This window comes from Chiloscyllium punctatum, chromosome X, assembly GCF_047496795.1.
Source record: "Chiloscyllium punctatum isolate Juve2018m chromosome X, sChiPun1.3, whole genome shotgun sequence".
NCBI classification, from domain to species: Eukaryota; Metazoa; Chordata; class Chondrichthyes; order Orectolobiformes; family Hemiscylliidae; genus Chiloscyllium; species Chiloscyllium punctatum.
The window spans coordinates 12,510,729-12,536,214 of NC_092791.1; the positions used below are offsets into that span (position 1 = coordinate 12,510,729).

General features: G+C 47.7%; 1 protein-coding gene across 4 annotated transcripts in view; it reads right to left on the reverse strand.

The window, feature by feature from the left end:
* Positions 1-25,486, reverse strand: part of LOC140471345 (beta-1,4 N-acetylgalactosaminyltransferase 1-like) — a 102,390-nt gene that overhangs the window by 33,227 nt on the left and 43,677 nt on the right. For 3 of the 4 annotated variants that reach the window (XM_072567367.1, XM_072567368.1, XM_072567370.1), the window contains 2 exons: positions 18,899-19,079; positions 1,071-1,163 (listed from right to left, as the gene is read on the reverse strand). In XM_072567367.1, coding sequence (XP_072423468.1) covers positions 1,071-1,163; positions 18,899-19,079 — 274 coding nt within the window. The remainder of the gene's footprint in view (positions 1-1,070; positions 1,164-18,898; positions 19,080-25,486) is intronic. The other variant, XM_072567369.1, reaches the window with a different exon arrangement.

Below are 25,486 nucleotides of genomic sequence, written 5' to 3' on the forward strand. Positions count from 1 at the left end.
TAAACGTTTTGGATCCAAAATCCTGGAATTCCCTACCTAAAGGCACTGTGGGTCCACCAATAGCACATGGACCGCAGCAGTTCAAGATGCATTTATTGCCCACTGCTAATTATCCCCTGAACTGAGTAGTTTTGCCAGGACCATTTCAGAGGGTGGTTAAGTCAACCACATTGTCTGTGGGTCTGGAGGCACGTGTAGGCCCAGACTAGGTAAGGACAGCAGATTTCCTTCCCTACATGTTCCTTGAGGGCATTAATGAAACCAGATGGGTTTTAAACAACAATTAACAATGACCACCATTAAACCAACTCTTCATTTGGTATTTTATTTGATTCAAATTTGACCATTGGCCACGGTGGGATTTGAACCCATGCCCGATAGAATTAACTTGGGTCTCTGGTTTGCACGCGAGCAATTTAGCAGTTGAAGACTTAGCAAAGTTTAGAAGGTTGGGTTAGGTGTTCTCTCTCTCTCTCTCTCTCTCTCTCAAAGGAGAGAGAGCAAGGATGCACACGTTACTGATCCCATCTGGGAGTGGGGACAGAGCTTCCCCTGGCACAAGCAGCTGGCAGGGGAAGGACACTGGCGCAGGCATGTCGACCCAGAGGGCCCACGGTACGCGCAAGGGCCCAGGCAAAGAGGAGACGGAGAATAAAATGCTTCGCACATATTTTAAACGCTGCAACAGTGAGAACAGGCATTGCAAGCTTTCCTTTTTGAGCGCTTCAGTCAAAATTGGCGCCATTGCGCACGCAAAACCAGTGCTGTCCCGTTCCAAAAGCATTCGACTCCTATCTTTATGCTGTGACCTCCCACCCAAGAATGACGCAGTAGCATTGTGGCCTCGGGAGCATAAATGACAGGAAAATAAAAATTCCGCTGGAAGAATGCCAACCGAAACCAACCCTTGCCAATCAACAGTCAGAAAATAACAGGGACCCCACATCGTTCAGAGGTGGCATTAAAAGCTACCCTGTCACTAAAGACATGGGCTCTACTCTACACGGGGCTGGTTCTGTTGTGGGATTTATACAGAAGACGTCCATTAGCCCTGGATTAAAAACACTGACCTGGCTGGTCTTCAGAGCTGTATAGTTTTGGGATGGTGGCATGTCGGATTTTGATGACAAAAAATGCCTGATGTCCGTCTGTTTCGAGCTGCACTGGAAGATGTAAAATACACACACTGAGACCAGCAGCGGTTAACGCGTTACATACTGGACTGTCAACAGGACTCAGTTTAGACTCTCGTGACTGGCCAGTCCTGAAATCGCACAGTGCTCACTCTAACAAAGGTTCGATCCTTATTTAAAACTGTTTCCTTGTTTTGTGACTATAGCTGAGGATTCGCGGGTTCTACAGTGTTTGATTTCTTATTGTCACATGTCCCGAGATACAGTGAAAAGTACTGTTTTGCGTGCTATCTAGACAAACCATCCCTCAGGACCTGAGGGTAATAAAAACAGAATGCAGAATATAGTGTTATAGCAACAGCCTCTGATTCTGAGTTCAAGGAGATATGATTCACACATGAGCCTGGACAATTCATCCACAATTTTTAACCTTCACTAGTTTTCACCCTCTGTCCACTGCCTGGAGGAGGGTGTGTGTGTGACAGTGGAGTGTGTCACTGGGTAAAAGTCAACAGCGGGGGACTCTGCTGTTAGAGGGTGGGTACTGTGTACAATTTCATGGCTGGTCGAGGATCCATTACATATCAGATAGATTGAGACATTTTCTAGGAACTCTCCCAAGTTGCTTTGGTGGGGGCAGAAGCCCCCTAGAGGACAGGGCGATAACAAAAACAGGGTCTCTGAGCATCTCCTGTCAAAGTTAGCCCCACTCCACCCTCAAACGAACCATCAAGGCAGGCAGCTATCAAATGTCACTCTGCCTACCATGACCTAAGCCGTAGCCAGAACAGAGATGCTCAGGTAATTTCCTCAGTGACCCTATTGCCTGTCAGCAGGATCAATCTCACAAGCGTCATTTGTATTTTGTCACCCTCCTTCACTGACTGCATTTAGCTGGAGAAACAATTCGACTTGGAAGACAGTAAAATGAAGGGTTTGTAGGTTAGCCTGATCTTAGAGTAGGATAAAAGGCCGGCACAACATTGAGGCCCAGAGGGCTTGTACTGAGCTGTACTGTTCTGTTTTAAGTTTGTATCGGAAGATTTGGCAGTCCTGAATTCTGCAGTTCATTGAGAATATGGTCCAGATTTTATATGGAACACTGGAGAGGGGGCAGCTGATCAATGGTTGGGGAGGGAAGGGTTCGATGGATGGTAAGCGGTGTTATGCCTATCACCCTCCTCTCCCATAGTCTCTCCCTGGGACCCGCCAACAGTGGTAACCTCTCCCTCTGATTGGCTCTCAGGGAGGCGGGAAAACTCGTTGGCGATGCATGAAGGCTGACAGCAAACGAGCAGCGTCTCCGCCTCCTGACATACGGCACGCAACAGGTAGAGTTTCAGCGTCCGTCATTCTCAATTCCCCCACGTACTCCGCCAGAGTAAGGCCTCCTGGGAGAGACAGAGGCAAAATCCGAGGCTGAGCCATTCAAGCCTACAGCTGCCTGAGGGAGTTGTGTGTGACTCAGCTCCCTCCCTAACACGGGAGAGAAGATGTGCGAAACAAAAGGAAGATCCAGCATCGTTTTGTGCAGAAGATGGAGCAAGATCCTGGGCAACTCAGGAATAGTTGCTTCATAAACGTGCTAAGTTACTCCCAGGCTACGTTATGATGACTGGTGTATGAAGATGACAAATACAATTCCAGTCTTCAGTGTGCTCGCCTCGGTGTTCCTCACTGGTGTCAGGTTCTGATCTGCTTCTTCAAGTTTTCTATGGGTTAGCCCACGTATCACAGAGCACGGAGGTGGCATATTATTGAGTCAGATATCTGGAAGCTTATTGACAACAATGTATACAAATATGACCTCTTACGCTTAAATATACAGTTTGGGTTATAGCCTGACCTGTTACAGTTGTGCCTGCTCATTTGACCTACCAATGTCCCTTTCTCCTGCTCCCAACACTACAGATTTACTGTGTTCCCCAAAGTAGAGTGGAAAGTATTTTTAAAACCAACCTGTTCAGAGATATTATGACACAGCTCTGGAGCAGATGGACCTTGAACCCAGGCCTCTGGGTCCAGAGGTAGGGACCCTTCCCATTACACCACAAAAACCGATCAGATGCTTACTTTAATACTGCAAACATAATTTATTGACTAGTTTGCTGTCTACTAATTGATTGCAGAGAGTAAGATGAAGACTCACTCTACAGTGTGATGTCAACGAGTTGCCTTAAAATGATAGGGTCTTTCTGAGCTCTATGAGACAGAGGAGATGAATGAGGCCATTCAGCCCATCGAGACTGCTCCACCAATCAAAGACGTCACGACTGAGCCGATAATCCCCAACTCCACTTTCCTGCCTTTTCCCCATCACCCCTCCATTCCCCTTCCTGATTAAACATCTCTCTGTCCCAGCCTTGAATATACTCACTGACCCAGCCCCAACAGCCCTCGGTGGGAAAGAATTCCACAGACTCACTCCCCTCTGAGAGAAGAAATTCCTCCCCATCTGTGTCTGCAATGGGTGACCCCTTATTCTGGGATTGTACCCTCTGGTCCTAGACTCTCTCCCACAAGGGGAAACAACCTCTCCACATCCCCCCTGTCAAGTCCCCCAGGGAATCTTGGATGTTTCAATAAGGTCATCTCTCATTCTTCTAAACCCCAATGAGTCCAGGCCCAACCTCCTCAACCTCTCCTCATGGGACAGTCCCTCCAAACCCGGGATCAGCCGAGTGGACCTTCTCTGGGCTGCCTCCAATGTCAGTCTGTCTTTCCTCAGATAAAGGGACCCAAACCTGTTCACAGTATCCCAGCTGTGGTCTGACCGGTGTCTTGTATAGGTTTAGCAAATCCTCCTGATTTTTATACTCCATTCCCTTTGGAATAAAGAGCAACATTCCCTTGGCCGTCCCTATTCCCCGCTGGACTTGGATGCTAGCTTTTTGTGATTCATGGATGAGGATTCCCAAATCTCTCTGCTCTGTAGCTTTCTGCAGTCTTTCTCCATTTAAATAATATTCAGCTCCTCTATTCCTCCTGCCAAAGTGAATAACCTCACAGTTTTCCCCACCTTGTATTCCATGTGCCAAGTTTTTGCCCACTGGCCTAACCTGTCTAGATCCCTCTGCAGACTCAGTGTGTCATCCTCACCCCTTGCCTTCCCACCTATTTCTATGTTATTCACAAACATGGCTACCGTACATGCACTTTCCTCATCCAGTAATGTATATTGGCAATAATTGTGGCTCCAGCACTGACCCCTGTGGTATTCCACTAGTGATGGGTTGCCACCCTGAAAATGGCCCCCTTATCTCTACCCTCTGTCTTTTCTCAGTTCACCAATCCTCAAACCATGCTCATATACTGCCCCCAACACCATGGGCTGTTATCTTATTCAGTAACCTCATGTGCAGCACCTTATCAAACAACCTTCTGAACATCCAATATATTACACTCACCACTCCCCCTTGATCTCTCCGGCTTGTTACCTCCTCAAAGAATTCCAGTCAGTTTGTCAGACATCATTTCCCCTTCCTGGAACCCTGCTGACCCTGCTTGATTCCATTACGCATTGCAAAATGCTCTGCTATTACTGCACATCCTTTACAATAGACAGGTGTTAAATGAAATGGCCTATCGTTACCTGGAGTGCCATATGGAACTTAACAGAGACACTCCGGCCGGTGTACAACTGGAGGACTTTGCTGAGTTCCAATCATCACACTTTAGGAAGGATTGAAAGGGGATCTACACAAGTATTTCCAAAGTCTTGTTGGGAGGAGGGGGTCAGTTAGAGGCTTGGATCGGAGAAGCTGGAGTCGGGTTCGTTGGAACGAAGGAGACTGAGGGGAGAATTGATCGAGATGTTCGTGGTTATAAGGTTTACATAAGAAAACATTATTCTTGGTACAAGGCTTAGGGGCCTAAGATTTCTGGTTTTGGGCAGTGGCTGGGGTGCCAGCAGAGAGAAAAGTGAGGGAGAACTTTGTTTTTAACCCAGTGACTGGGCATGGAGGTGGTGAAAGTGGAGATGACAACTCAGTTTGAATGGAAATCAGATAAGCATGGGAGGGAAGAGGTCCACAGAGATGGGTGTGATATAATAAACTTTAGGACTCTTTAATAACTGCTCATGGATAGAAGGAGTCCATCCATCCAGTTCTTCTCTCCAGGATGAAAGAAGATACAGGGATGAGCAATAACTCTGGAATAAAGGGACAAAGACATGCTGTTACATAGGGAATTGAAAGCAACTAGCTATATTAACAAAACCATTTTGACATCTGCTCACTCACTGGCTGCAGTAGGCCAGAAGGACAAATGACAGCGCTGCTAAAGAATTGAAGGAGTTGATTGCAAGACAGGATGCGTCTTCAAGCAGAGAGTTAAGGCTAAATGTAACCAGGAACAGAGGAACTACCTCTGATAAGGAAGGAAGCTGCAGGCTCGAGGATCCCAGAGAGAAATCAATATTTTGGACAGGGAAAGAATCTAAAAGATCATCAATAATGTCACACCACAGACCGGAAGGATGAGGAACTGAATAAGACTTCGAAGAACAACACCACATAAGGAACAAACCCTGCACATCAGAGACATACGCTGTTGGGTCACTTGACTTCCCAAAGCCTGTCCCACCATCTACAAGGCACAAGTCAGGAGGGTGATGGAATACTCCCCACTTGCCCCTGGATGGGGGCAGCTCCAACAACACTCAAGAAGCTCAACACCATCCAGGATAAAGCAGCCGCTTGATTGGCCCCACATCCACAAACACCCACTCCCTCCCCCCACTCAGTAACAGCAGTGTGTACCATCTACAAGATGCACTGCAGGAATTCACCAAAGACATCACCTTCCAAACCCACTAGTACTTCCATCTAGAAGGACAAGGGCAGCAGATACATGGGAACACCATCCCCTGCAAGTTCCCCTCCGAGCCCCTCACCATCCTGACTTGGAAATATATCACCGTTCCTTCAGTGTCACTGGGTCAAAATCCTGGAATTCCCTCCCTCAGGGCATTGTGGGTCTACCCACAGCACGTGGACTGCAGTAGCTCAAGGGAACAGCTCATCCCCACCTTCTCAAGGGGGCAACTAGGGACAGGTAATAAATGCTGGGCCCAGCCAGTGACACCCACATTCTACATATGAATCATGCTAACATATTAACCAATCAGCTGCAGAGATGGTTGACATAGGAGAATGGATTATGAGAATGTCTTGTCACAAAAACAACGAGAAGTTAGATGCCTAAGCATGGGGGCTCAGTGGTTAGCACTGCTGCCTCCCAGCACCAGGGACCCGGGTTCAATCCCACCCTCAGGCAACTGTCTGTTTGGAGTTTGCACATTCTCCGTGTCTGTGTGGGCTTTCTCTCGCAGTCCGAAGAAGTGCAGGTTCGGGTGGATTGGCCATGCTAAATTGTCCCATAGTGCCCAGGGATGTGTAGGTTAGGGTGGATTGGCCATGCTAAATTGTCCCATAGTGTCCAGGGATGTGTAGGTTAGGGTGGATTGGCCGTGCTAAATTGTCCCATAGTGCCCAGGAATGTGCAGGTTAGGGTGGATTGGCCGTGCTAAATTGTCCCCATAGTGTCCAGGGATGTGCAGGTTAGGGTGGGTTGACCATGCTAAATTGTCCCATAGTGCCCAGGGATGTGTAAGTTAGGGTGGATTGGCCATGCTAAATTGTCCCATAGTGTCCATGGATGTGCAGGTTAGGGTGGATTGGCCATGCTAAATTGTCCCATAGTGCCCAGGAATGTGCAGGTTAGGGTGGATTGGCCATGTTAAATTGTCCCATAGTGCCCAGGGATGTGCAGGTTAGGGTGGATTGGCCATGGGAAATGCAGTGTTACAGAGTATGGCAGTGGGTGTGGGTGGGATGCTCTTTGAAGGTTTGGACTCGATGGGCCGAATGGGGGAATTGCAGGGATTATGAGGGGCATGGATAGGATAAATAGACAAAGTCTTTTCCCTGGGATGACAGTGTCCAAAACTAAAGGGCACAGGTTTAAAATGAGATGGGAAAGATCCAAAAGGGACCTAAGGGGCAACGTTTTCATGTAGAGGGTGGAGTGAGCTGCCAGAGGAAATGGTGGAGGTTGGTACAATTACAGCGTTTAAAAGGCATCTCGATGGGTATATGAATGGGAAGGATTTGGAGGGATATGGGCCGGGTGCTGGCAGGGGGGACGAGACTGGGTTGGGATATCTGGTCGGCATGGACAGGTTGGTCCAAACAGTCTGTTTTCTATGCTGTACATCTCTATGACACACCATAATATACATAGCTTTGGGCCAACACTGGAAAATGGGATTCTCAAGTTGAAGTTGTACAGGATATTGGTGAGGCCTCTTCTAGATTAGATTAGATTAGATTAGATTAGATTAGATTACAGTACAGTGTGGAAACAGGCCCTTCGGCCCAACAAGTCCACACCGACCCGCTGAAGCGCAACCCACCCATACCCCTACATTTACCCCTTACCTAACACTACGGGCAATTTAGCATGGCCAATTCACCTGACCTGCACATCTTTGGACTGTGGGAGGAAACTGGAGCACCCGGAGGAAACCCACGCAGACACGGGGAGAACGTTCTAGAGTATTGTGTCCAGTTCTGGTCGCCCTGTTATAGGAAGGATATTATTAAACTGGTAAGGGTTCAGAAAAGATTTACCAGGATGTTGCCGGGAATGGAGGTTTCAGTAAGAAGGAGAAGGTTGATAGAATATAGGACACTACAGGCCTTCGGCCCTCAATTTTGTGCTGACCATTTATCCTACTCGAAGATCAAACTACAATTGTACAAAGTGTGTGGTGGAATGCACTGCCAGCAGTGGTAGTAAAGAACCTACCTCTGACATCACCCCTAAACCTTCCTCCAATCACCTTAAAGTTATGCCCCCTCGTGATAGACATTTCCACCCTGGGGAAAGGTCTTTGGCTATCCACTGTATCTATGCCTCTCGTCATCTTATACACCTCTCTCGTCATCTCTCATCCTTCTTCGCTCAGACAGGAAAAGCCCTGGCTCCCTTAACCTTTCTACATAAGAGCTGCCCTCCAGCCCAGGCAACATCCTGGTAAATCTCCTTTGTACCCTCTCTAAAGCTTCCAGATCCTTCCTATAATGAGGTGACCAGAACTGAACACAATATTCCAAGTGTGGTCTAATCAGGGCTCTATAGAGCTGCAGCCTAACCTCGTGGCTCTTAAACTCAATCCCCCGCTAATGAAAGCCAACACACCACACGCCTTCTTAACAACTGGGGTGGCAACTTTGAGGGATCTATGGACATGGACCCCAAATTCCTGCCGTGCCTCCACACTGCCAAGAATCCTGCCTTTAGCCCGGTAATCGTCATTCAAATTCCACCTTCCAAAATGAATCACTTCACACTTTTCCAGGTTGAACTCCATCAGCCCAGCTCTGCATCCTGTCAATGCAACCTACAACAGCTCTCCATGCTATCATCACTCCATCAACCTTCGGGTCAACGGCAAACTTACTAACCCACCCTTCCACTTCAATGGAATAGCCCATCTTCATTTCAAAGCCCAACAGTGCAAAAGCAGGCCATTCAGCTCACTGAGTCTGCACTGAAGATCCTGGTAAATCTCCTCTGCACCCTTTCCAAAGCTTCCACATCCTTCTTATAATGTGGTGACCAGAACTGTACACAATACACCAAGTGTGGCCATACCAGAGCTTTGTACAGCTGCAGCATAACCTCCTGGTTCCGGAACTCAATCCCTCTATTAATAAAGGCCAAAACACTGCGTGCCTTCTTAACAACCCTGTCAATCTGGGTGGCAACTTTCAGGGATCTGTGTACGTGGACACCGAGATCTCTCTGCTCATCTGCACTCCCAAGAATCCTACCATTAGCCCAGTAATTTGCATTCCGATTACTCCATCCAAAGTGTATCACCTCACACTTGTCCATATTAAACTCCATTTGCCACCTCTCAGCCCAGCTCTGTATCCTATCTATGTCTCTCTGCAACCTACTACATCCTTCGTCACTATCCACAACTCCACCGACCTTAGTGTCGTCCGCAAATTTACTAACCCAGCCTTCTAAGCCCTCATCCACGTCATTTATAAAAATGACAAACAGCAGTGGACCCAACACCGACCCTTGCGGTATGCCGCTAGTAACTGGACACCAAGATGAACATGTTCCATCAACTACAACACTGTTTTCTTTCAGCAAGCCAATTACTGATTCAAACGCTATGTCTCCCACAATCCCATTCCTCCGCATTTTGTATAATAGCCTACTGTGGGGAACCTTATCGAACACCTTGCTGAAATCCATATACACCACATCAACCGGTTTACTCTCATCTACCTGTTTGGTCACTTTGTCAAAAAACTCAATAAGATTCGTTAGGCATGACCTACCCTTCACAAAACCGTGCTGACTGTCCCTGATCAGATTATTCTTTACTAGATGGTTATAAATCCTCTCGCTTATAACCTTTTCCAACACTTTACCAACAACTGAAGTGAGACTCACTGGTCTGTAATAACCAGGGTTGTCTCTAATACACTTTTTGAACAGGGGAACCACATTTGCTATCCTCCAGTCCTCAGGCACTATTCCTGTAGACAATAATGATTTGAAGATCAATGCCAAAGGCTCGGCAATCCCTCCCCTTGCTTCCCAGAGGATCCTAGGATAGATCCCATCCGACCCAGAGGACTTGTCTATTTTCACACTCTGCAGTATTTCTAATACCTCTTCTTTGTAAACCTCAATCTCTTCTAGTTTAGATGCAAGTATCTCTGTATCTTCCTCGCCAATATTTGCATTTTCTATAATGAACACTGTCGAAAAATATTTATTTAGTGCTTCCCCTATCTCCTCCGACTCCACACACAACTTCCCACTATTATCCTTGATTGGCCCTAATTTAACTCTTGTTATTCTTTCACCCCTACCTATAGAAAGCCTTAGGGTTTACCCTGATCCTATCCGCCAACAACTTCTCATGTCTCCTCCCGGCTCTTCTGAGCTCTCTCTTTTTAGGTCTTTCCTGGCTACCTTGTAACCCTCAAGCACCCTAACTTGAGTTTTCACATTGTGTTCTAACATAAGCCTTCTCCTTCTTCTTGACTAGGGATTCCACTTCCTTAGTAAACCACGGCTCTCGCGTTCTATACCTTCCTCCCTGCCTAACAGGTACTTACTTATCTAGGACACACAGGAGTTTTTCCTTCAATAAGCTCCACATTTTTAATGTGCTCATCCCCTGCAGTTTCTTTCCCCATTCTACGCTTCCTAAATCTTTCCTAATTGCATCATAATTTCCCTTCCCCAGCTGTAACGCTTGCTCGGTGGAGTACACCTATCCCTTTCCATCACAAAAGTAAACCTGACAGAATTGTGATCACTGTCTCCAAAGTGCTCACCTACTTCCAAATCTAACACCTGGCCGGGCTCGTTACCCAGTACTAAATCTAAAGTGGCTTCGCCCCTTGTAGGCCTGTTTACATACTGTGTCAGGAAGCCCTCCTGCACACACTGGACAAAAACTGACCCATCTATAGTACTCTTACTGTAATGATCCCAGTCAATATTTGGATAGTTGAAGTCCCCCATGACAACTACCCTGCCTCTCTCACTCCTATCGAGAATCATCTTTGCTATCCTTTCCTCTACATCTCTGGAACTATTCGGAGGCCTAAAGAAAACTCCCATCATGGTGACTTCTCCTCTCCTGTTTCTAACCTCAGCCCATACTACCTCAGTTAACAAGTCCCCAAACATCCTTTCTACAACTGTAATATTGTCCTTGACCAACAATGCCACATCTCCCCCTCTTTTACCATCTTCTCTATTCTTACTGAAACATCTGAATCCCAGAACCTGCAGCAACCATTCCTGTCCCTGCTCTATCCATGTCTCTGTAATGGCCACAACATCGAAGTCCCAGGTACCAAACAAGCCCTGGGCACTATGGGACAATTTAGCACGGCCAATCCACCCTAACCTGCACATCCCTGGACACTATGGGACAATTTAGCATGGCCAATCCACCCTAACCTGCACACCCCTGGGCACTATGGGACAAGTTAGCATGGCCAATCCACCCTAACCTGCACATCCCTGGGCACTATGGGACAATTTAGCACGGCCAATCCACCCTAACCTGCACACCCCTGGGCACTATGGGACAATTTAGCATGGCCAATCCACTCTCACCTGCACATCGTCGGACTGAGAGAGGAAACCAGAGCACCTGGAGGAAATCCAGAGAACGTGCATACTTCACACAGTCAGTCACCTGAGGCTGGAATCGAACCCGGGTCCCTGGTGCTGTGAGGCAGCAGTACTAACCACTGAGCCACCATACCACCCACACCCCTGTCTCTACCTACATAACAGGCATCTAGCTCAGCCAAATCCTTTGGTTGGAAGCAGCAATAAGACTGTGTCCTGTTGCCGCTTTGACATAGGCAAAACAAATGTCCATATATCTACCTCATTCTTTCACTGGCTGTATGGTTCGACTCTGAGTGCACCTGGAGGGCAGGTAAACACAGCCAAACAATTGGCCCCTTTCTTTCAGCCATTTGCCATCATGCATTTTAGCCATCAACAAAGTCTTAATTGCCAACATTCACATTTCGACGGCCAATTTCTGCCACCGTGTGATTTCCAAGAAGCAGGTGGCAAAGAACAGAACTGGGGCCCGAGGGTTGCACACTTTTAACAGCCTTTCATTTCGAGAGATACCTTGCAACCCCCCCCCCCCCACCCCGAGCCAACATTTTGTTGTCGGAGCATAATTAAATCTCCTTCCAAACCCTCCCCACTGTTATTAGACTCCTGATCAGACCACTTAAATTTCAAATCTAATGTTTATCTCACTCATTACATTGTATTCCTCACTCCGTTCTGTTACCCTAATGCACTTTGCATGGTATGATCTGCCTGTACTGCACGCAAAACTAAACTTCTCACTGTACCTAGGTGTATGTGACAATAATACATCAAATCAGATATATAATGAAACATAATGAACAACACATGGCTGAAATTCCCTATGCATAAAGCAGTGGTATATAAGGGTGGCACAGTGGCTCACAGTGCCAGGGACCTGGGTTTGAATCCTGCCTCACGTGACTGTCTGTGTGGAGTTTGCACATTCTCACAGTGTCTGTGTGGGTTTCAAACATGTGCAGGTTAGGTGAATTGACCATGCTAAGCTGCTCGTGGTGTTAGGTGCATTAGTCAGTGGTGGACCCTCCCTCTTTATGGGCATTTAAACGGGAATTGAATAGGCATATGGAGGATAGTGGGCTAGTGTAGGTTAGGTGGGCTTGGATCGGCGCAACATCGAGGGCCGAAGGGCCTGTACTGCGCTGTATTGTTCTATGTTCTATGTTCTAAAATGGGTTTGGGTGGGTTACTCTTCAGAGGGTTGGTGTGGACTTATTGGGCTAAAGGACCTGTTTCCACACTGTAGGGAATCTAATCTTTCCAAAAAAAAAGTCACAACGCAACAGGTCATGAATGCATCAATGGGAAAGGAGCTGGATAACCTTCCAATAAGGAACTATGAATGAGTAATCGTGCATGAACAACAAGCACTACAACAAAAAAAAAGGGGGGTTCGGTCTCACCAGTTAAAAATATCTTCTGCAAATGCTTATGGCTGCCATTCAGGTTTAAACGTTAATCTCATGACTGGAAATTTCATAATAAAGGCATTGCACGGGAACAAAATCTCCTGGAAGTCATCAACCTTAACCCACATAAGGAGAATTGGTAACAGTATATGTCTGCGATTATTTCCCAGTGGGGATTAAGGTCTATTGGGTTGTTGCATTCCACTGGGGGCAGGTGCAGTGAATCAAGTCCCAGTATTCCTGGTGCTGTGCTAAAAAAAAGTCTTTTTTTTGTAGGTAGATGCAGTACCCCAATTTACCTGACTTCACAGAAAGCACAGACTAGGTTTCAGTACCGAACAAGACTTCGTATTTATTATAAGTAATTATAGCTTCAGATATAAAACATTGGCAGACAAACTCGACTGAAACCCTAATCTCCTTATAAACATTCCTTTGCACACACACAAAATGTTTGGAAAATCGTTTATTGGGGGAGTTAGGGAAAAAATGGGATACAAACAGAAATTGCAGCATCTGTGGGAAAGAAGCAGAATCCTGTGACTCTTCATCAGATCTCCAGCATCCGCAATTTGTGTGCTTTATTACAGAAATAGATTTTCTTCGGATAGCCAGACCCTTGGTGTCCATTCTCTGGAAGTTTCCGTCAGTTTGTAAGAAACACAAAGTGACTGGTTCACTTGAAAACCATCTCTGACTTATCATCTCAAACATCACAGCTCACAGTAATCGCTGCAGCAAGTGACTGGCTTTCCTTCTTCATGCTTCAGAGAATCCTGACAGTGTGGAAACAGGCCCTTCGGCCCAACAACTCCACATTGACCCTCCGAAGAGTTACCCACCCAGACCTATTCCCGTACATTCCTCCCTGACAAATGCACCTAACCGGCACATCCCTGGGCACTATGGGACAATTTAGCATGGCCAATCCACCCTAACCTACACATCCCAGGACACTATGGGACAATTTAGCATGGCCAATCCACCCTAACCTGAACATCCCTGGGCACTATGGGACAATTTAGCATGGCCAATCCACCCTAACCTGCACATCCCTGGGCACTATGGGACAATTTAGCATGGCCAATCCACCCTAACCTGCACATCCCTGGGCACTATGGGACAATTTAACATGCCAATCCACCCTAACCTGCACATCCCTGGGCACTATGGGACAATTTAGCATGGCCAATCCACCCTAACCTGTACATCCCTGGGCATTATGGGACAATTTAGCACGGCCAATCCACCCTAACCTGTACATCCCTGGGCATTATGGGACAATTTAGCATGGCCAATTCACCCTAACCTGCACATCCCTGGGCACTATGGGACAATTTAACATGCCAATCCACCCTAACCTGCACATCCCTGGGCACTATGGGACAATTTAGCATGGCCAATCCACCCTAACCTGCACATCCCTGGGCACTATGGGACAATTTAGCATGGCCAATCCACCCTAACCTGAACATCCCTGGGCACTATGGGACAATTTAGCATGGCCAATCCACCCTAACCTGCACATCCCTGGGCACTATGGGACAATTTAGCATGGCCAATCCACCCTAACCTGCACATCCCTGGGCACTATGGGACAATTTAACATGCCAATCCACCCTAACCTGCACATCCCTGGGCACTATGGGACAATTTAGCATGGCCAATCCACCCTAACCTGCACATCCCTGGGCATTATGGGACAATTTAGCATGGCCAATTCACCCTAACCTGTACATCCCTGGGCATTATGGGACAATTTAGCATGGCCAATTCACCCTAACCTGCACATCCCTGGGCACTATGGGACAATTTAGCATGGCCAATCCACCCTAACCTGCACATCCCTGGGCACTATGGGACAATTTAGCATGGCCAATCCACCTGATCTGCAAGTCTTTGGGTTGTTGGCGAGGAAACTGGAGCACCTGGAGGAAACCCACACAGACACGGGGAGAATGTGCAAACTCCACACAGACAGACACCCGAGGCTGGAATCAAACCCATGTCCCTGGTGCTGTGAGGCAGCAGTGCCAACCACTGAGCTACCATGCCACTCTTATAAAGGAGCTTTTTTACTTCAGAGAACAGGCAACGTCTGCTGGGAAGAACAACTACACATACTCTGTCTGTGGCATATGTACGTCTCTCGCTCTCTCTCTCCTTTGTTTCCAGTTCTAAACTGCTCAGTTCGCTGAGAACCAGTCAGCTTCACTTGTAAACAGCTCCCCAGCTCCCGACTCTCTGCCCGTTGTAAGAAACCCCAGCCTCAAAATCAGAGTTCACAACAGGTCGCAACTTCCGCATCCGTGAATTTATGCTGGGATCAAACGAGCCGCAAGTGGGCCTGTATCTGTGTGGTATTCCCAGAAGACTACAAAATAAACAGTGGGAAAACTTAACACTCTCATCATCTCCCTTGTTGCTGGATGCCTGGACTGCTGTTTCGACAGCAGCCACTGCCTCGTCAGTGGCGCTGCTGAGCCCAGGATCTCCTGGGGCCTGATTCCAGGGGGAGGTCCCACTGGCATCTGCAGAATTGTCCAATTGCCAGAAGGTGGGCCTGCTTTAGAAGGGGCAGCTAAGGCCCCGTTGCCAATGGAGATTCCGGCCCACATGTGAAGCCTCAATCGGAGAGCTCTTTGGCCGCCAAGCTCGTGATCTCACCTCGGGAGATTTGCGCTGACGACAGACCCAGCACAATACTCATCCTTCAGGGGTTTCTCAAGGCCGAAAGGAGGCTAACTCACAAGATATGCCAAGGCCTGCTGTTAGCACAGCATATCGCGTCCACTCCTGCACAACCGTGGAAAATTAGATCAAAGCCTCCGCAAGGAAAGTATAGTGAAGGTGTTTTTGTTTGCTCTAAAGTGACCGTTGCAGTTGCGAGAGAGACTAAAAGGAGGAGGTCAGAGATATGAAACAAAGACAAGAAGGAAATGCAACAGCAAATTCTGACAAAAAGCCCTACCTTTGCCCAAGAGGGTGTGGCTTGAATTTGCTATCACAAGGAATGGTTATAGTGAAAGGCATGGATGCATTTAACCAGATAAACACATGAGGGAGAAAGGTACTGAAGGATATGTGAGCTAGGTTAGGTGAGGTATGATAAGAGGAGGCACACACAATAATTGGCTCCAATGACCTTTGTTTACAATGAATTCTTTCATGGGGCAAGCCTGTCATTATTACCCATCATTAATTGCCTCTTGAACTGAGTGGCTCTCTGAGCTATTTGACGGCAGTTAAGTCAGCCATATTGGCTGTGGGTCTGGAGTCACATGTAGGCCCAGACCAGGGAAAGGTGGCAGATGTCCTTCCCTAAAAGGACATTAGTGAACCAGATGTGTGTGTCATAACTGTCAACGGTCAACATTACCAAAGTAGTTTTTGATTCCTGATTTATTGAACTTCAATTCCACCAGTTGCCGGAGTAGGAAATGGAGCCACCTCCCCCAGCGTATCAGCCTGGGCCTCTGGATTACTAGTGCAATGACACCACAATGCCCCCCGTGTCTTTCTGTGCTGTCAACTGTATATAGAAGGTTAAGCAAAGAGTCTCCAATGTTTTCTGAGGGAAGTCAGACAGCAGAAAAAAATCTAGTACAGACCTAAAACACTTCAGACATGGCACTGTTATAGCGATAAACAGCATGGAAACAGGCCCTTTGGTCCAACCTGTCCATGCTGACTGGATATCCTGAATTCATCTCGTCCCATTTGCCAGCACTTCGCCCATATCCCTCCAAACCCTTCCTATTCATATACCCATCCAGATGCCTTTTAAATGTTGCAATTGTACCAGCCTCCACCACATCCTCTGGCAGCTCATTCCATACACATACCACCCTCTGCGTGAAAAAGTTGCCCCTCAGGTCTCTTTTATATCTTTCCTCTCTCACCTATGCCCTCTAGATTTGGACTCTCCCACCCCAGGGAAAAGGCTATTTTTACCCTATCCATGCCCCTCATCTTTTAACAAACCTCTAAGGTCACCCCTCAGCCTCAGACACTCCTGGGACGATAGCCCCAGTCTATTTAGCCTCGTTCTACAGCTCAAACCCTCCAGTAAACCGTTGCAAATCTTTTCTGTTAAATGCGTTTATAACAAAAGAGCAATGGTCGTGCTTTTCTACATATGGCAATACTTTGACATGCTGCCCATTCCCTATAAAGGCAGATTTATGAGGAAGAAATATCTTCTGTCTGACTTCAGAATGGCTATTTGCTAATCAACCAATCCAAAGATGCTGGTACCCACCTCTGAAGCAGGTGGGACTTGAACTCAGGGCTGCTCCTTCAGAGGTAGGGATTAGATTAGATTACTTACTTACAGTGTGGAAACAGGCCCTTCGGCCCAACAAGTCCACACCACCCCGCCGAAGCGTAACCCACCCATACCCCTACATCTACATCTACATTTACCCCTTACCTAACACTACGGGACAATTTAGCATGGCCAATTCACCTGGCCTGCACATCTTTGGACTGTGGGAGGAAACCGGAGCACCCGGAGGAAACCCACGCAGACACGGGGAGAACGTTCTAGAGTATTGTGTCCAGTTCTGGTCGCCCTGTTATAGGAAGGATATTATTAAACTGGTAAGGGTTCAGAAAAGATTTACCAGGATGTTGCCGGGAATGGAGGGGAGAACGTGCAAACTCCACACAGTCAGTCGCCTGAGGCGGGAATTGAACCCGGGTCTCAGGCGCTGTGAGGCAGCAGTGCTAACCACTGTGCCACCGTGCCGCCCACACAATGCTACCACCAAGCCATAAAGATCCCCACTTAGCTTCAGATTAAACCATCCCCTCCATTGAGCAGGTCTCTTAAGGGAGTAGGCCATGTTAAACACAGCATAACCATGCTCAAGACTGCAGATTAGAGTCATACAGCACGGAAACCGGCCCTTCGGCCCAACCAGTCCATGCCGACCATAATCCCAAACTAAACTAGTCCCACCTGCCTGCTCCTGGCCCATATCCCTCCAAACCTTTCCTATTCATGTCCTTATCCAAATATCTTTTAATCTTGTAACTGCATCCACCACTTCCCCAGGAAGTTCATTTCACACACTAACCACTCTCGGTGTTAAAAAAATTGCCCATTAAAAAAAAATCTTTCTCCTCTCACCTTAAAAATATGACCTCTAGCCTTGAAATCTCCCACCCTAAGGAAGAGACACCTACCATTAACCCTACCTATACCCCTCGTGATTTTATAAATCTCTTTAAGGTCACCCCTCAACCTCCTACGCTCCAGGGAAAAACGTCCCAGCCTAATCTTCATCACTTCCATACCCAGCAACATCCAGGTAATTCTCTTCTGAACCCTCTCCAGTTTAATGATACAGTGACCAGAAGTATCGATTTCAGGTTTTGGTCACCTTACTATAGGAAGGATGTTATTAAACTGGAAGGAGTGCAGAAGGAATTTACAAAGATGTTACCAAGACTCAAGGGTCTGAGTTATAGGGAGAGGTTGGACAAACTAGGGCCTTTTTCCTTTGCAGAGTAGGGGACTGAGGGGGGACTTTATAGAGCTGTATATGATCATGAGAGGCATGGATAAGGTGAATGCACTCAGTTTTTTTCCCCAGGGTTGGGGAATCGAGGACTAGAGGGCATCAGTTTAAGGTTAGAGGGGAAAGAATAAAAGGGAACCTGAGGGACAATGTTTTTTTTTTACACAGGGTGGTACGCATATGGAATGAGCTGCCAGCGGAAGTGGTTGAGGTGGGTACATTAACAATATTTAAAAGAGATTTGGACAAATCCATGGATAGGAAAGGATTAGAAGGATATGGGTCAAGTGCAGGGGAATGGGATTAGCGTGGATGGACATTTTGGTCGGCATGGACCTGTTTGGGTCAAAGGGCTTGTCTCCGTGCTGTCGGACTCTATGACTGGACATTGTATTCCAGAAGAGGCCTCACCAACATCCTATACCACCTCGACACGACGCACTAACTCCTGTACTCAAAAGCAATGAAGGCAAGCGTTCTAAGCAAATAAAAAAAAGAAAATCACCACAGAAAAGATACAATGGTGGCAATCTCAATGGTCCTCCAGCCTCCTCCCCGCGCCCCCTTTGACTCTATTCAGCCAACATTGTTAGGTAGCATTCCCCTCCCTCCCCGGTCATGTGACGGTGCAGCGATGTACCTGTGTCGGCCGTGTTGGGGTTGAAGATGGTGTTGCTGTAGGTGACGAACTGCAGTTGCCGGTTCAGGTTGTCTAGGCGAGAGCTCGACAGGGACATGTGCACCTGCCCTTCGCCTTGGATGGTCACCTCGTCCACCTCTGCCGCCACGTCAAAGGTTCCCAGCGTCGCCGTCAGGTTGACCTGTGGAGTTAAAGAGATGGGTTTGAGCAGAAAATCGGGCAACCGAGGCCGGTTGGTTTAATGCGAGCGGGAAACAAGTCAACGGATGAACTCTGGACGTTGGGGCTCCGTTAAGGAGAGAGCCAGCAGAGATCTGTGAGAGGCAGCTCAGGTCAATTTGGGTGTCCTGACCAAGTAACAGGCCAAGGGTCTGTCGGATTTTAAGTGGCTGTTCGAGAACTTCAGTGACAGACGCATGTTAACGCGGAGATGGGGTGAGTTGATGCATTCGGACACTTAATTACTGAGTTTGAAAAAGTGTACAGCAACAGAGGGACCTGGCGAGGGGGGCAGAGATCTTTGAAAGTAGCAGGACATACTGAGAGGATGGCCATTGGAGGTCCACTCAGCTGGTACTGGGCTACACCCTAGGAGAAGGGATTGGGTCACTTGGGCCCACATCAGTGTCGAAGGATGAGAGGGAGTCCAACTGAAGTGTGCACAATCCTAACAAGGCTGGACAGACTGGATGCAGGGAGCACGTTATCCCCTGGTTGGGTCCAAAGCCGGGAGTCGCAGTCATGGGATAGGCAATTTCGGACTGGAGTTGCGGAGACATTCCTTCACTCCGAGGGTAGGGATTCTGCGGAAATCTCATCCACAGAAAGCTGCAGAGGTCAAGCCACTGGAACAACAAAAAAAAAAGAGATAGGTAGGTGTTTATATTTTGGAAGGCTTGGAGGGGTAATGGCGAGAAAGTGGGAATATGAGATCGAGATAGGAGGGTCAGCCATGGTCAGGCTTGAATGACCTGCTTTTAACCCCAGTTTCGATGTCCCTGAAGCTGACGGGATCTTAGGCTTCAGAAAGATAGATGTGGAGTACAAAAGCAGGGAATGATACAAAACCATAACCGAGTTCTGGTTAGACAGCAACTGGGGTTTTGTGTCCAGTTCAGACTGAAGGCAAGAGCAAAGAAATGTCTGCCAATCTCAGTCCAAGATGGCCATCCCCTTACCCGGAGACTGTCCTCAGGTGTTCCAGGTTCCCAAGTCAATGCTGGGGGGATGGGGGGGAAAATGGGGGTGGGAATGACCTCTCAGGAGGGACCCTGTTATAGAAACATAGAAAACAGATGCAGAAATAGGCCATTCAGCCCCTCGAGCTTGATGTGCCATTCAATACGATCATGGCTGACCCTGGATCTCAAAGCCCCAAGGGCTTTGACACCTTTCGGCCTCGAGGAATCGATTCCTCTCTGAAGTCTCCGCAGTGATTTGGTCTCATCTCAGTCCGAAGTGGGCGAGTGTAAATCCTGAGACCGCGGCCTCTTGTTCTGGATGGGGAATTATCATCTGCACCTCTATTCTTCACCCAAAGGGTCGTGAATCTGTGGAACTCCCTGCCCAGTTGAGACAACCTTGTTGAAGGTTTTTAAAGGCGACGATAGGTAGAGTTTTGAATTAAGGGTTATGGTAAGCAGGCAGGTAAATGCAACTGAGGCTACAAAAAGAACAGCCATGGCCTCTCAGGAGTGGCAGAGCAGGCTCGAAGGGGCCAAATGGCCTACTCCTGCTCTCATTCTGACCATCCCAGTCAGAATTTTAACAAGATTGCCTCTCGAACTAGGGGGGAGGGGGGGGGGGGGGGGGTGCTCAGTGGCTAGTACTGCTGCCTCCCAGCACCAGGGATCTGGGTTCAGTTCCAGCCTCAGACGACTGTCTGTGTGGAGTTTGCACGTTCTCCCCTGTGTCTGCGTGGGCTTGGCAAACCTACTGGAGTTTTGTATTGATGCTGTAACTAATAGAATAGATAAGGGGGATCCTAGTAGCAATTAACCCAAAGGTGTGCATTGTCGTAATGAGGAGCACATAAAGGGGCTTCCAGGCAACTTAGATAAGTTGAGCGAGTGGGTAAATATGTACAGCAGAGGTTTCCCACTTTCACAGGGCAAACAGAATGGCAGAGTATGGTTTAAGTGGCAATAGACTGGCATGTGTCAGTGTACATAGAACAGTACAGGCCCTTCAGCCCTCGATGTTGTGCCAACCTTTTAGCCTACTCTGAAAATCCACATACACCACATCCACTAGGTCCCCCTTATCTGTTCTATTAGTTACAGGCCATCTAACCTGCACTATTCCATTTTTATCCATATGTTTATCCAATGACCATTTAAATGCCCTTAAAGTTGGCGAGTCTACGACTGTTGCAGGCAGGGTATTCCACGTCCCTACTACTCTGAATAAAGACACTACCTCTGATATCTGTCCTATATCTATCACCCCTTAACTTAAAGCTATGTCCCCTCGTGCTAGCCATCACCATCCAAGGACAGAGGCTCTCCCTGCCCACCCTATCTAACCCTCTGATTATCTTATATGTCTCAATTCAGTCACCTCTTAACCTTCTTCTCTCTAATAAAAACAGCCTCAAGTCCCTCAGCCTTTTCTCATAAGACTTTCCCTCCATACCAGGCAACATCCGAGTAAATCTCCTCTGCACCCTTTCCAAAGCTTCCACTTCCTTCCTATAATGTGGTGACCAGAACTGTACGCAATACACCAAGTGTGGCCGCCCCAGAGTTTTGTACAGCTGCAGCATGACCTTGTGGTTCCAAAACTTAATCCCTCTCCCAATAAAAGCCAACACGCTGTACGCCTTCTTAACAGCCCTATCAACCCGGGTGACAACATTCAGGGATCTAGGTACATGGAGACTGAGATCTCTCTGCTCATCTACACTACCAAGAATCTGACCATGACCCCAGTACTCTTTGTTCCTATTGCTCCTTCCAAAGTAAATCACCTCACACTTTTCCAAATTAAACTCCATTTGCCACCTCTCAGCCCAGCTCTGCAGCTTATCTAAGTCCCTGTATAACCTACATCCTTCTGCACTATCTACAACTCCACCGACCTTAGTGTCATCTGCAAATTTACTAACCCATCCTTCTACGCCCTCATCCAGGTCATTTATAACAATGACAAACAGCAGTGGCCCCAAAACAGATCCTTGTGGTATACCACTCATAACTGAACTCCAGGATGAACGTTTCCCATCAACCACCACCTAGCCAATTTCTGATCCAAACTGCCTCTGTATTTTTGTGCAATAGCCTACCATGGGGAACCTGATCAAATGCCTTACTGAAATCCATATACACCACATCAACTGCTTTACTCTCATCCACCTGTTTGGTCACCATCTCAAAGAAGTGAATAAGGTTTGTGAGGCATGGCCTACCCTTCACAAAACCGTGTTGATTATTCCTAATCCGCTTTACTTCCTTTCCAGATGATTATAAATCCTATCGCTTATAACCTTTTCCAACACTTTATCCACACCCAAAGTAAGGCTCACTGGTCTATAATTACCAGTGTTATCTGTACTCCCCTTCTTGAACAAGGGAATAACATTTGCTATCCTCCAGTCTTCTGGCACTGTTCCTGGAGACAATGAGGGTATAAAGATCAAAGCCAAAGGCTCTGCAATCTCCTCCCTGGCTTCCCAGAAAATCTTGGGATAAATCCCATCTGGCCCAGGGGACTGGGCCAGTTTATTACAAACAACAATTGCTGATAATTTCTTTTTTCCTGCAAAAGACATTGGCTTCTCCAGGATTTCTGGGAAATTCTTTATATCTTTTTTCGGAGAAGATTAAAGTAGTTGTTAAATAGTTCAGAATTGAATCTACCTCTGTGAGAGGCCTGCTCCTTCTGCTAAACTCCAGAGAATATTGATCCAGTTGACTCAGTCTCTCACCACAGCACAATCCTCTTATCTTGAGGATTGATCGAGTAAACCTTGGCTGCCCCACCCCCCGATACAAGTAGATCCCTCCTTAGATACAGAGATCAGAATGTGGTCCCTGTCCCACCCCCCAATACAAGTCGATCCCTCCTTAGATGTGGAGGCCAAGTGTGCAGCCATCACTCCCGATGCAGTCTCTCTGAAGCCCTGTACAAAGGAAGGGATGAGCCTCAATCTGCTGGTGAGCTACAATCCTGCCCTGTGGCAACAAAGTCCTTGCTCCTCACCAATAACAATCGCAATCTACAGTCTGGAGAGGGACCTTTGACAAGAACAGGGGGTGTGAAATCAGGGTCTACCGGCTCTGTCGCGCCATCTAATGGCTGACCTGTAACGTACCTCCCTGCTTCCATCTTTGCCTCACATCCCTTGACAAACAGTACATGAGTAGTACAGCATTTGGTCGACCGACCCTGAACCGGTCTCCATAACAGCATTGTGTGGGTGTCCCCTACACCAGATGGACTGCTGCCATTCAAGGTGGCAGGGGGCAATAAATACTGGGCCCAGCCATCGATGCCCATGTCCAATGAAAAAGGAACACTGCTCCAGTTGAAATCAGCGCAGTTATGGGTTAATCAATCTTGGCAAATATACAGTGCAGTTGGAGCACTGGGGTGTGGTTGAGAGACAAGTGGGGACTGGGAAAGCCAGAATTGATACACTCCAGGCAAAAGAAAAGGAACTAGCAATGCAACATTCTTGCAATACCTGTGACGAAAAAATACAAATTCCGTCTTCTTGCCTTCTAACAGACGGGTTTGAACAGCACCCAGGAGGGAGTTACTTTTCAAAGCACCCAGCCAACACTCAAATCAAATAACTACGCCTTGAGCAGGGAGAAAATACTGAAGGTTAGCAGGCTCATCTCTTCATCCGGGAAATTACTGTTGCTGATAATTTGGACAGTATCAAAACCTTCCCTATAATTCGCAGTGACAGGCCAATTCTAGGCAAACATCCCAACGTGCCTCAAGGGACCATAATCAAACATAACAGTGGACAACAAGCCACACAGGGAGACATTAGGACAGGTAACCAGTCCAAAATGGTCTTCAGGTGGGGGGGAGTGAGGCTGAGAGCTGGTTTGCTGTCAGATGAGGCGGCATGGTGGCTCAGCAGTTAGCATGGCTGCCTTCTAGCACAAGGGACCCGGGTTCGATTCCACCCTCAGGCGACTGACTGTGTGGAGTTTGCACATTCTCTCCGTGTCTGCGTGGGTTTCCTCCGGTTTCCTCCCACAATCCAAAGATGTGCAGGTTAGGGTGGATTGGCCTTGCTAAATTGTCCCATAGTGTCCAGGGATGTGCAGGTTAGGGTGGATTGGCCATGCTAAATTGTCCCATAGTGCCCAGGGATGTGCAGGTTAGGGTGGATTGGCCATGCTAAATTGTCCCATAGTGCCCAGGGATGTGCAGGTTTGGGTGGATTGGCCATGCTAAATTGTCCCATAGTGCACAGGGATGTGCAGGTTTGGGTGGATTGGCCATGCTAAATTGTCCCATAGTGCCCAGGGATGTGCAGGTTTGGGTGGATTGGCCATGCTAAATTGTCCCATAATGTCCAGGGATGTGTAGATTAGGTGCATTAGTCAGGGGGAAATGTCGAATAATAGGGTAGGGGAAATGGTTTTGGGTGGGATACTCTCCGGAGTGTCGGTGTGGATTTGTTGGGCCAAATGGCCTGTTTTTGTCGGGAGTCTATGAGCAAACACCGTTCGTTAATATGGGGAGTCAGAAGACGCTTTCAAAGCCCAGAAAATCTCTACAGTTTGGTTTTTCTGTTCCTTGACACAGTGTAACTATTTCATAGATTGGCCATGGAGTGTGGGAAAAAAAAAATCACAAGATCTGGTTCCGCCCCACAACCCATTTCATGGCTAACGGGACAGGGGCTGGAAAACACGCACAATCTTTTGATAATGTTCAACTGACTTGCTCTCCCTGTAGGAGCAAGTTCCAGAGTCCCACTGCTTAGGCCATGGAATTTAATAATAATAACGATATTTCTGCCCCTAGTTTTGGTAACTGATTGAAAGGGACCCATCAGCTCCTTTAAGAGCCATGGTCGGATTAGCTCACAGCCAATGCAAGTTTGACAATTGTGCATTCAGTAATGGGAGGAGATGACACAGTGCACTGACCATCCTCTGCCTCCACATGGACAAAACGACCCCGAGCCCTGCAGTCCCAGGCAGCTCACGACCAGCCTCCTTGATTCAGGCTCAAAAATTAACCCCCATTTCCTTTCCCCGCCCTCCCCGCTCCCCCCCCCCCCCCCCCACCCCCCAACCCCCACAGCCACTTTTCCCACCTTTGACAGCTGCCCAGCTCAAGTGGCAGCTTCAATGCGCAGGACGTCCTGCGTTTATTTCGCGCTTTGCACAACGGCAGGGCCCTTTCCAGCTGAGAAAGCGCTTTCCTGCGCAGGCGGTCAAAGTGTCGAAAAGGCGGCGCCCCTCCCCCATTTGCGCACAGCAAGATCCCACTCACTTGGAGCTGGCGGATAGATCAGTGGAGTGGTTGGTAGGGGGATGCCAGTGCAAGAACAAATCGTGCTGGGGCATGGCTTGACCTCATGTCCAGAGACAACTGACATTCAGCAAATAACGGGTT